Source organism: Cebidichthys violaceus, unplaced genomic scaffold, assembly GCF_023349555.1.
Source record: "Cebidichthys violaceus isolate CVI_PGR_0920_01 unplaced genomic scaffold, fCebVio1.0.p SCAF_20, whole genome shotgun sequence".
NCBI classification, from domain to species: domain Eukaryota; kingdom Metazoa; phylum Chordata; class Actinopteri; order Perciformes; family Stichaeidae; genus Cebidichthys; species Cebidichthys violaceus.
In genome coordinates, this window is record NW_027176373.1 from 10,687,816 (window position 1) to 10,699,172 (window position 11,357).

An 11,357-nucleotide genomic window follows, 5' to 3' on the forward strand; every position below is an offset into this window, starting at 1 on the left:
ATGGTCATAATTGAAGTCTCATTATTTATTATTACACTTGTTGAGAATATGTGAAGCTCTCATTACACCTCAGAACCTGAGCATATACTATTATACATATTAATCCTGCATTTATTGAGACAAGAACGGTAATTCAGTATTACATTTACAAAGGTTAACTATCTGCATTCAGAGAGAAAATAGCTAAGTGGCAAGTAGTCAGCCTGCTGTTCTTTATACGTCTTGTTTATTAGGAAGTGAGAGGCAGAGGGACAGACTTTTTTGTCACCAGGGACGCTCCAACAGCATGGCGATTATGATTAGTTAAGCGAGGCATCATGCCTGTGCATGTTAGTCATATTTTCAAAGATCTTGAAGGCTTTTCCATCAAATGACAAAGTGTGTTTTAATTATCTGTGGTGAAGTAGGCAGATCAGGACTCAGGCTCACAACACCAAAAAAAGAAAATGGTGATGGCATCAATCACGCAATAGTGCAACAAAGGGTTACACGCCAAGATGTTTTCTCCATAAGAAGACTCTTGATGGGCTGTGTCTTGGGACGGGTCGATGCTGCAGGTGAAGAATTAATGAACTACTGTGCTCATGCATGCGACCTCATGGGAGCAGTATGTGTAAAGCAAGCTGACACCTGATCTGTCACACTGTAGCAGGGTGTTGCTCTGCCGCCTACTGAAAAGAAACTAAAGCAGCACTACTTTATAACCTCAGTCTTAACCTGCAGTTAATGTTCCCCCCACACCATGTTCATAAAATACAGAGACACGGAAATAAATGGGATTTCAAGTGTTTTAATTGTGTTACAAAGTAAGCTAATTGAACACAAGGCTACTTTCTTTTGATATTTGAATGTTAAGAGAAACCAAAAATGACCAACAGAGGCTGTTTCCTAAACAGTGCAATTTGAAAAATGCATTCGAGTATGCCCGAAGCCCAACAGGAAGTAAGCCATTTTTAAATGAATGTGCCATTTTAGCCCATTTAGCCGTTTACAGGCACTGTATTTAAATTTCAAATGTTACCATGTGATGAGAAGATTGTAACAACATGATCTCTGTCTCAGCAAATAAATGAGAACATTCATTCTGAAAATAAGAACATCTATTTTGTAGCCTAACAGATCTTTGAATGAATGATTCAATTTAAGGAATTTTTCTATATTTTGGAAAATATCCTTTTTCACGTTCTGGCGTGAAAAAGGATATTCTCAAGTCTGTTCAGTAAATATGAAGCTACAGCTAGCAGCTGATTAGTTTAGCTTAGCACAACAGGGATCAGGGAAAAAGCTAAACTGTCTTTGTCCAACAAAATCCACCTACCAACACCTCTAAAGTATGTCTTGTTTGTTTAATAAGTACAAAAACCAAAGTATAAAATATAAAATCTGGTGTTTTACAGACAGTTATATGCAAGACTATATTTCCAAAAATGTGGAACTTTTACCTCTCATCAGATATTGAATAATGTTACCAAAGAGCCAAACGCTGAAAAAGTCAGTCATCACTACATCACTACGGTTACGGTCTCACTAACATCCCGTCCCCTTCCTGGGAACCAAAGCCTGTGTCCTGGGAGCTGCTGCTGCCTGTTGGCGAGGGAATGGTTTTCTTGACTCCAGGTTTTGCATTGCTCTCCCTGGAACCAGACTTCTCTGCTACATCATGCTCAAACGTTCTACCCTTCATCCATTTTGCCTCCACTTTTTGTTCTTGCAGCTCAGTGTCTCTGAACTTGTTTACTACTCTCTTTGCGACCGTCTTTTCATCGTTGACTTTGATGCTCTCAGTTTGTTGGGAGGTCGTCTCTGTGTGTTTTTCACACACCTTCACCACTGTGAGCATCTCTCCCTCTCTTCTTTTTTCTGCCTCATCCTGTGGGGCCTCCGCTTTTTGCTTTTCTTCTACATGATCAAAACGTCTCCCTGCCAGCACTTCCTCTTTCACTTCATTTTTGTCTGCCTCTACCTGCTCTTTTTTCTCCGTTTCCTTCTTATCTCCTAGCTCTATTGTAATTCTGCCTTCCTCCATTTTCAGCACATCACAATCTGTTACCTGCTTTGATCCCTCTGCTCTACATTCGCTCACCTGACTCTGTTGTGCGTCTGACTCTTGTTTTTCATCTGAGTCAAGCTTTTCTTTATCAACACCTTCTTCTCCATGGTGCACTGTCACTTTAAGTGATGCATTTTTCTCATCTTGTCTGCTGTTAAAACCTCTGAAATTGTTCTTGGCACCAATGATATATTTCCCCAGAAAGGAGGAGCCATCTTTGGTCAATGCGTCGCTTGCAGTGTGTCCATCGTCCATCACAACCTGGTGGACCACTTTCATATCACTGTGCATCCTGGTGACCGTTTTGGTCAGCAAAGTGATCCGATTCCCGATATCTGAGGGAAAAGAATACTCCGATCACAATACAGCATGCAGGCTCTAATGAGGAATAATGCATAAACAATTCATGTTTGAATATTAAACATGTTGTGGTGCCATAGCTTACAGACCATATCGCAGTCCTAATATATTATTCCAGACCACTGGTAAGCATAACATTTGTATAATTCATAATGTTAGACTTTTTAATCTGATAGCCAGTAATATTGAAAATGAAGGACAGCAGAGCTGTTTTTGAAATGCTTCCATTTGGCAGATTAATTCACGATCATAAGATCTCAGTCCATTGTTATACAGATGACACACAACTCCAAGTGTCTATAAAACCAGGAATCCAGCTTAACTTTTGATTATTATGTCAAGCAGGTAGTTCAGTCCTATTTTTAAGAACTTTGAATGGTTTTCAAAAAATTAGATAATTTCTATTATGAAATGAAGTGAAATTTGAAATGAAATGAATGAAATTTTATTTATTGTCATAAACATTTTTTACACATATACGAATTTTAGCCGCAGTGGGCTGCTGAGCAGGGAGCAATTAGGGGTTCAGTGTCTTGCTCAGGGACACTTTGAACCATCGACATTGCAGTTACCAGACGACCCTCTTAACCCAGTGTGCCACAGTCGCCCCCATTATTATCCAGCCCAGTCATTACAAAGTAAAAGTCTATTTTCTCTAAGAATTGACTATTGCAATTCACTTTTGCCTGCATAAACAATAAAGCACATTCACACCTTTAAGTTATACAAAATGCTACAGCCAGACTGTTCCAGTTAACTTAAGAATTGATTTTAAGGTTTTATTAAGGTAATTAAGGTAGTATTAGGAGATTGTACTTTGCTCTCAGGGCCCCAAAACTCTGGAACAGAAATTAAGTTTCAAATTAAGAGAAAAAGGGGGGTGACATGCAACAAGCCAGGTTTGTCAGCAAACAAGACTTTCGCTGCATTACTGACTGACTGTTAAGCCCCAACAGGTTTATGTCAAAGTTATGGTTACCCTTTCTCTTGGTCTCCTCGAACTCCCTGCGTGCCGATTCAATGTAACGTTGCACCAGAGCTCTGATCACCTGCTGGCGGTAAGGCAACTGGCTGTCTTCAGACCCCTTAACATTGGTCTTAAAACACATAACATCACACATTTCAGTACACAGTGTGTAGAACATTTTTTTTTTTCACTCCAGTCACACTAACTCCTGCATGTGATCATTAACCACACACTTACCATTGATGCTATAGCGGGATATTTGGTCTCAGAATTACAAGTGCAGCAGCAGCAGATTTGTCGAAAGATACCTCTGGAACACAATTATGTTAAATTAATAAATAAAGATATGGATACACAATGTGGTGTCTTTACAAGTTAAAGCTTTTTTTTTTAGAGCTCACCTTAAGATGTAAAAAACAGCTTTGGGTGAGGGGATGATGTTGAAGGGCACAGGAATAGTGAGGCCCTCTCTGAAGTAACTGAGGTACAGCTTCGATCTGGCAAATTTCCACTCAACATCTGCATCGTCCTGAAATACATATGTGGAGATGTCAGGTCCAGTCTTTGGTTTCAGCTTTCTTTTAATTTTTTTGCAGTAGTGACATAAAAATATCTCTTTACCTCAATTTTCTGAAAGGAGTTGGTGATCATGGCAATAAGCATGTTGAGCAGGACGATGACGATGACGAGCGTGAAGATGCCGTACAGAACCCTTCCGACAAACTCTGCCAACACAAACTGTGGCATGTCCACGTAGTCCTGGTTGGCCACGCCAAACATGGTCCAGAATAAGAAGTGGAATGTCTCATTAAACCTGCAGCAGAGCACGATGAGACTCTATTCATACCTTTTGTTTTTCTCTAACAACAGTGATGTATACTGTATATTGTCATTTTCAGCAGATTCCATATTCTTACCTGCCAAGATGTGGAGAGATGACATAAGGAACATAGACATTGTTGATGCCACAGAGGAAGGCTGTTCCAATGATCATCAAAATAAACATAAATCTAAAAAAGAAAAAGAAAATCATTATAATTTGCTCCATCATGTGCTCTGAATTGTCTTCCAGGGATTGATAATATAGGAGGCCAGATGAAAAGTGCTCTTACCTCATCATGTCATCAATCATTTTTGCTATGGAGATCTGCAGAGTTCCCAGAGACTCATGTGCTGGCAGGATGTATGCCAGCCGTGTGAAGCTCAACATACTGGTCACCGCAAACAGCACCTCTGCAATCAGCTGGGGGTCCTCCTGATGCCAGTCCTCGCGCTCTGCGGGACAATTTATTACACACCCAAACAGGCCTGTTCAGCATTGCGTACTCTTGAGACCACAGACAACTACTTTGTTTGAATGATCTGATCATTTTCTCACCAGTCTGAGTGAAGTAGACGCACTCCTCTTTGCCGTCATAATCATGGCAGAGGAAGTGACCTTTGAGCATTATAAGCACACGTAACGCAAAGGACGCCAGGTACATGCTGAGCACCATCACATCCAGGCAGTTCCACCAGTCCCGGAAGTAACTCCGCAGTCCCTCAATCCACACTTCCTTACACTCGTACCAGAAGAATCCTACATGAGACAGCAGGGTATGAACCTTGAGTTTTCTATTTGAACGTTATGGAGGGGAGTCAGAAAGGAGAGGGGGAACCCACCGACCACCCACACCATGTGGAAGGAGCTGTGCAGAATGTTCTGCTGCCGGGATGCAAATTTGCCTCGATACATCTCCATTGTTATTGATTCTCCAAGTAACGTGATGAGAAACCACATATAGGAGGCAGAGTGGAGGAGAAACTTGATCACAGGTGTCTTTAATATCTTCCCTACCTGGGGAAAACACAAAAGACGAGGACCTGTCAGGGCCAAGACACAAAGTGTGTTCATCCTATTTTCTTAATTGATTGTCTCTCATGGCATGTCTGTGACACTTTCTTTCAGAACACGCATAAGAAACCCCTCTCTACGTTTAGAACATTTCTGTTTGGTGTGACCTTTGACTTTGGTGCGATCCAGTAGACGAGGCAGAGGAAGGGCATGGTGAGAAAGATCCCCACAGAGACAAACAGCTTCCAGGCCGTCCTGCTGCCTCTCCAGCCTGCCAGGTTCCCACACCAGATGGATGACAGCACCTGCTGGCAGATTGGGTGGGCCACAAACTGCACAAAAACACACACAGAGGGTGAGACACATTATACATCAAGTTATTCTACACTTCTGTCTTCTTTTGATTGGCAGTAGTTCCTGCATCCAGCTACCTCCTTCTGGTTGTAGTTGACAGCAAGTCGCAGACGGGACAGGTTGGGGATTCCCTCCTCAAAGGCCTGCTCCTCTAAGGAGTCCTGGCTCTCGTCCCCACAGCTGTTTAGGATGGTGGTCACCTCGCTCTGGTTGCGACACATGCCCAGCAACTCAACGGCAAATTCCTGACAAAGCTCCTCCAGGCCCAGATACTGAGGCTGCAGGAAGAGAGGCACCATAGCAGAGTGAACGAGGAACAACGCGGAACGTGAACAGTAAGTGGGCACATGTACGAATCTCACCAGACCTTGAACTCCGGCTCTTTCTGCGAGAGCTTGCGGAGCTCCCTGCTGAGGCTGAAAGCTCTGAGCATGGCATCATCAGAGGTGATGGACAGGTAGGCACGGCTGGCGATGCCACGGTAGGTGTTGATACGAGACAAGGAGAACTTCAGGAGGTCGTACTGCCGGCCGTTACGACACTCCAGACAGGCACAGGATATCTTATGTGGCCACGGGATGATGTGACCTTTTTGGGTGAGCATGGTCACGATGTCATACAGGTCTTTCTGGCAGGCTAACGTCAGAGGAGTCACACCAGGGGCAAACTGGGAGTTGTCAATAGAGTGGTCAAAGATGGCCTGAGAGAAGGAGCGCACGTCCATCTTGTTGCCTTTCTCCTGGTCCAGGCGGTCCAGCAGGCGCTTCACCACTCTGGGCTGGTTGGTGTCTACAGCGACTAGCAGGGCCTCGTGAATCTGCCGGAAGTCAAACTTGACCCCCTGCAGGAGGGCGTCCATGCAGCTCTCATTGCCCAGGCGGATGGAGAGGTTGAGGGCCTCCCTCCACTGGCGATCCTCAGACTCATCCAGCTGGCGGATGATGCCGTCGCCGGTCTTCAGCAATCCACACAGCAGTTCCATTTTGCCCTCCTGAATGGCACTGATGAGCTCCGGAGGGAACCGCATCTTCCTGTTCATGATCTCACGCCATTGTTCAGGCTGCGGGACGGGGCAGGACAGTCAACAGCGGTATTAAATGTCCATTCACACACTTTTTTTTAATGTAATTAATGTCAGATAACAGGGAGAAAAGGTTAACTACCAATTAGATTTCATAGGAGAAAATTAAAGCCTGGACAAAATAATGTGGTTTTGTAAGAAAATTGAAGGACGTTCAAAAAATATAAAGCGTGGCACATTATACAAATGAGTGCATGACTGGACGCCTTTTTTTACATCAAGTAAAACATCTTTCATTAATAAAATATACAGCTGTGTGATGAAATGAATCTGTTAAGATGATGCCTGGAGCACATCAGCTTCAGATTTAACCTCTTTACAATTTTTTTTTATAAAACTTGAATCTACGGTATGAGAAATTCTACAAACCCTGTCTGAATAAGACTTTGCTTACCGTGAGGTTTTCCATTCCTGATAAGCAGCAGTGATCCTAAAGCAAAAGCACAATCACATTCTCTGGAGACATAAATAATATTTTTTGGCAGCTATTTTGAGCTTCAGAGATGAAGATGAAATCAGTAGATTGCACTAGCAGCTCCAATAAGAGAGAGAGAGAGAGAGAGAGAGAGAGAGAGAGAGAGAGAGAGAGAGAGAGAGAGAGAGAGAGAGAGAGAGAGAGAGAGAGAGAGAGAGAGAGAGAGAGAGAGAACTGAGGACTTTGGTGTCCCGCAATCATGTGCTACCGGCTGACTGCATGGAATGAGCACCCACAAACTCAATAACACACTTACTTCCAATCCCCCATTGGGCCAGGCCAATTAAAAATGTAGCCAGTTCAAAGTGTTTCATGCTTGGCTGCGCCCACACCAAACTGTTTCTGCGTTCAAATAGGAATTAACTCTCGTCTCTCCATTGGAAACAGTGCCATCGTACAATTAAGCTAGCCGTTACTGAACAGGTAGCAGCTGTCATCGTTTTCCCCCAGAGAAGCTGGAGGGAGTTCATAGCCGAGGGAAAAACAAGGAGCTGCAAGTAAAAGATGAACTGATTATTTTCACTACTCTCTCTTCATGCGGTTCTCTTTAAGGAAGTCCACTATTAAAATATTATTATTGAAACATCTGCAAGGTTTGCTTTCACCATGTTTGGAACATTTCAATCTCTCACTATTCTCTCTGCTCTCATTATTTTTCTTTTTTATGTTTTTGAGAAGCTTCTATGTTTATTGGCTCTTTGTCAGTAGATGTTAGATTAACTGTACTGTGTGCAGTGGTGGAATGGAACAAACTACAAATTGAATATTTTCTTCTTATGGAACTTTATACTTCTAATACAGTACAAGTCAGAGGGAAAATATTGTACTTTTTAATCCTCTAGAATTATTTGACCGCTTTTGTTACAAGTTACTTTACAATTTTGGATTTTTGCGCACACGCAACATATTAAAATATACAAGCTGAAACGATTGGCTGAGGAATCGATAATTAACTGGCAACTACTTTGGAAAAATGTTTCATGGTTCCAGCTTCTCAAATGTGAAGATTTGATGCTCCTCCTTTCAATTATTTGAAATAATTTGTACGACTCATTGGACACAACAGGCGTTGTGAAGGTGTCACTCTGGGTTGTGAAGGCATTTCTCACCATTTTCTGGATGTGGCCAAATACATTTTCCATGACGCAATCTTGGAACAAATGTACATTTTTAGTCAACCACAGCCAAAGATGACCAAGTAACTCAAGAGTGAATCCAACAGTGACGTGTTGATCAGTCCTTGTAATGATCTGTAATCGTGTGTGGGAGTAACGCCTGACTGGCTGCTGACTCTTGTGAGCATAACTTTGCACAGCAGAGGGAGGAAAAGGACCATTGTAGGTATAAAGCTCTTGGCTGGGACTGCAATTCTTATTGAGGTATAGGAAGTGATACAGAAAGTGGTAAAGCAAGACCGATATCTGTTATTGGATCATAATCACAGCCGAAATATTGATAAAAGTTGTTCTGGTTGGTGGTTGGTGTCTGAACTGACATTGATCTTACTTGTCATTTATATATCATGAATCAACTTGAAGGTGAAGAGTATTTAAAATAAGTTAAGGTTCTTAAGATCATCTTAACCTTTAGATGGGAAACAGGGCGCTGACACTAGCTTGACCACAAGAAATGACAAATGTGGCTCGTGACCCTTGAGAAAAAGAGAACTCAACTTGGTCATGTTTCTGTTTCATAACCAACACTCAAATTTTTCTCCAAAAAAAACTGACAGCATAACATAGTCTATAAAGCTGGAATAAAACATAACAGCCCTCTCTAAAAGCAAAACAAAAACCAGCATAACGCAACATGATGAAAACACTTCAGTCACTGGATACTGGCATCAATCACTGTTGGCTTCAAAAGCAACAGAGTCAACTGAATAATGTAGGAGATAATATAACATGTAGTTACGTCTATGCAAAGGAATACAAAAACAAAATCAGTTTTTTCAAAAGAAATATTTACTACATTTTCAAGGAACTACTTCAATAAAGTACAATATAAACACATTTTAATTTAAAAAACTCTGCTAATTGACATTTCTAGCAATATATTTGACCGTGGTATACTTTTCTAGAGTAAAGTTCACATATTAATGCTCTGTGTGGTGCGCGTTCATCGCTGTAATCTAAACCTCCCAGCTCCAAACATTAACCAACTTATCCGTACAAAAATGTGAGAACATTTAAAACAGTCTTCTAATTGAAACACGTTAGGAAGTGTTTGCATTTGATAAACATTTTCAACTCTCAAAAGTATAACAAAAGTTACTATAAAACTATACACAAAGAGAAACATTACCCGTCAACCAAATCCTATGAAACTACATGAATTTTGGTTGAGTGCAAACTATATGCTATATAATTTTCCTTGCTATTTCTTTTTGCTTTATAACTCTCACTTCATGGCAAAAACTAAACTTTTCCAAGACTCTCCAAGCAAGTTCCCGAGTAAAATATCACTTTAACCAAGAATTTAACAAGGAAAGCAGCAATGGATCTCTACGGCCTTGACAATTGAGAACATCCGTGAGAGCAAAAAAAAAAAAAGATTTCTTTAGAGAAACTCATGTTTCACTTTGTGTGTGAACAAAAGCGTTGTGTTCACGTTGTGATAAACAGTGCAGGTCAGTTCAGTAGGTTTTAGAGTTACTCCTTCTTTGATTCCGCATCCTCCTTCATCTTCTGCTCCTGCATGCGACTCCGAGTGGAGCCTTCATGAAACAAATCATCGTTATGTTAGAGCAACATACATCCACAAGCCAAATGATGAACAGTAAGGAAACATGAAGAAGAAGAAGAAGAATTGGGAATATGGAAAGATAAAAGCGGAACTTAGTAAGTTTTTCACTTACTCATCTCTGCAAGCTTCTGTATCAGTGTAGAGTCTCCTCCAGATTTGCTGTAAATTAAAAAAATATATGAGCATAATTGATAAATAAGTATACATGTGTAATAAATCAGGGCGCTGGTACGCTACGGCAAATATAACACTGTATTTATGACCAACCTGCCGTCGGCTTCATCTTGCCCGTCCACATCGAACCGTAACCTCTTCAGAGGCTTCGGAGCCGAGCCGAGATCCAGAGTCCTCTTGAAGGAGCGCTCGCCGCTGTTGACCATCTGGTTGATCTTCTGGAACCGATTGGACAGCTGCAGATGAAAACAAAACGGAAATGACAGTGTGAGTGAAGGGAAAGAGTCATTGTAATTGTAGAGTATCCTTTAATATGCAACAAAGCAAACAAAAGAGGCTCGTACCCCGAAAGATTCACCAATCGATACCAGCATTCTGTAAAGGCAAAGAACACCAATGAGGAAAAAATTAGGAAATATGCTCCCCCCCTGAAAAACAATGTAAAGGATCATGCTACGAATCATGCTCATGAAGTTATCCCAGAACTCACCTGGAGCGAGGAGTCATGATACCCGGGGACATGCGTGAGCTTTTCAGAGGGGAGATGTACACGTTGTTGCTCCCAGGCACGCGTAGAGGTGAATTGGGGAACTTGTAGGGGCTTCGTGGGATTTGTGGGATTGGAGAGAGGGTGGGTGGCTACCAAAAACAGCAACAATGAGAGGGTTTAGTCACGTGTGCATTTATCTGATTGCGGATATATCAAAACGATGTCTCACCCTGGTAGACGCATACTGCAGGATGTTGGTTTTCAGCTTCTGCATGAACACTTGGTTGTAGAAGACGATGATGGAGTCATAGTGGCCCTCAGTGATCAACACATGCTTAAAGGTCTGCGACGCAAAGTGCGATACAAAAAACACCTTCAAAATAATAGCAAAAAACAGCCTGAAGGATGATAATAAGAGTTGTAAGTCTTGAAAGGTGTCACCTCCTGGTTGGTGTTGGGCATGTTCTTGTACGCTGTGACAATGGTCTTGAAGCGCAGATCAACACTCTTCACTTTGCAGATGGCATACATGGCCGACATCATCAACTAACAATGAGAAGCAGTTTGAGATTAAAAAACAAAAAAAACACCAGGAAAGAGATGCCGAGAGACAAATGGAGTGAAGACGAAGATCAAGGCAATAAGAGTGAATGACTGAGTGAGTGACAGAGAGCGGTGTATTGTTACCTGGTCAAGGTGACGGTCTCTCATCAGCTCGTGCTCATGCTGCAGCGTGTGCTGGAACAGGGTCCATATGATGGGCTCCAGTTCAGGGTGGGAGGACAGCAGGTAGGAGCAGAGGATCTGCAGCCTGGTGTAGGCCAGCC

General features: G+C 42.0%; 2 protein-coding genes across 3 annotated transcripts in view; both read right to left on the reverse strand.

The window, feature by feature from the left end:
• Positions 1 to 853: 853 nt before the first annotated feature.
• Positions 854 to 7,055, reverse strand: LOC137876774 (short transient receptor potential channel 2-like). The gene is made up of 13 exons (XM_068716576.1): positions 7,041 to 7,055; positions 5,933 to 6,625; positions 5,643 to 5,843; positions 5,379 to 5,543; positions 5,040 to 5,214; positions 4,756 to 4,956; positions 4,490 to 4,652; positions 4,295 to 4,387; positions 3,999 to 4,191; positions 3,779 to 3,906; positions 3,615 to 3,687; positions 3,390 to 3,507; positions 854 to 2,385 (listed from the first exon to the last, which is right to left on the reverse strand). The coding sequence occupies exons 1-13, from the start codon at positions 7,053 to 7,055 to the stop codon at positions 1,517 to 1,519; spliced, it is 3,087 nt and encodes a 1,028-aa protein (XP_068572677.1). The 3' UTR covers positions 854 to 1,516.
• A 2,012-nt stretch (positions 7,056 to 9,067) lies between these two features.
• Positions 9,068 to 11,357, reverse strand: part of rb1 (retinoblastoma 1) — a 19,908-nt gene continuing 17,618 nt past the window's right edge. For both annotated transcript variants that reach the window (XM_068716292.1, XM_068716291.1), the window contains exons 20-27: positions 11,218 to 11,357; positions 10,972 to 11,076; positions 10,760 to 10,873; positions 10,531 to 10,679; positions 10,385 to 10,415; positions 10,134 to 10,276; positions 9,979 to 10,025; positions 9,068 to 9,837 (exon numbers count right to left, since the gene is read on the reverse strand). The exon at positions 11,218 to 11,357 is cut by the window's right edge and continues 6 nt beyond it. In XM_068716292.1, the coding sequence (XP_068572393.1) occupies positions 9,773 to 9,837; positions 9,979 to 10,025; positions 10,134 to 10,276; positions 10,385 to 10,415; positions 10,531 to 10,679; positions 10,760 to 10,873; positions 10,972 to 11,076; positions 11,218 to 11,357 (794 nt within the window). In that variant the 3' untranslated portion in view covers positions 9,068 to 9,772. The remainder of the gene's footprint in view (positions 9,838 to 9,978; positions 10,026 to 10,133; positions 10,277 to 10,384; positions 10,416 to 10,530; positions 10,680 to 10,759; positions 10,874 to 10,971; positions 11,077 to 11,217) is intronic.

Bases quoted from the DNA above. Each gene is read 5' to 3' on its own strand.
- LOC137876774 (XM_068716576.1), bottom strand. The intron at 3,907-3,998 runs GTAAAGAGATAT...TATGTATTTCAG, and splicing joins ACTCCTTTCAGAAAATTGAG to GACGATGCAGATGTTGAGTG. The intron at 2,386-3,389 runs GTAACCATAACT...CTTTTCCCTCAG, and splicing joins CGAGGAGACCAAGAGAAAGG to ATATCGGGAATCGGATCACT.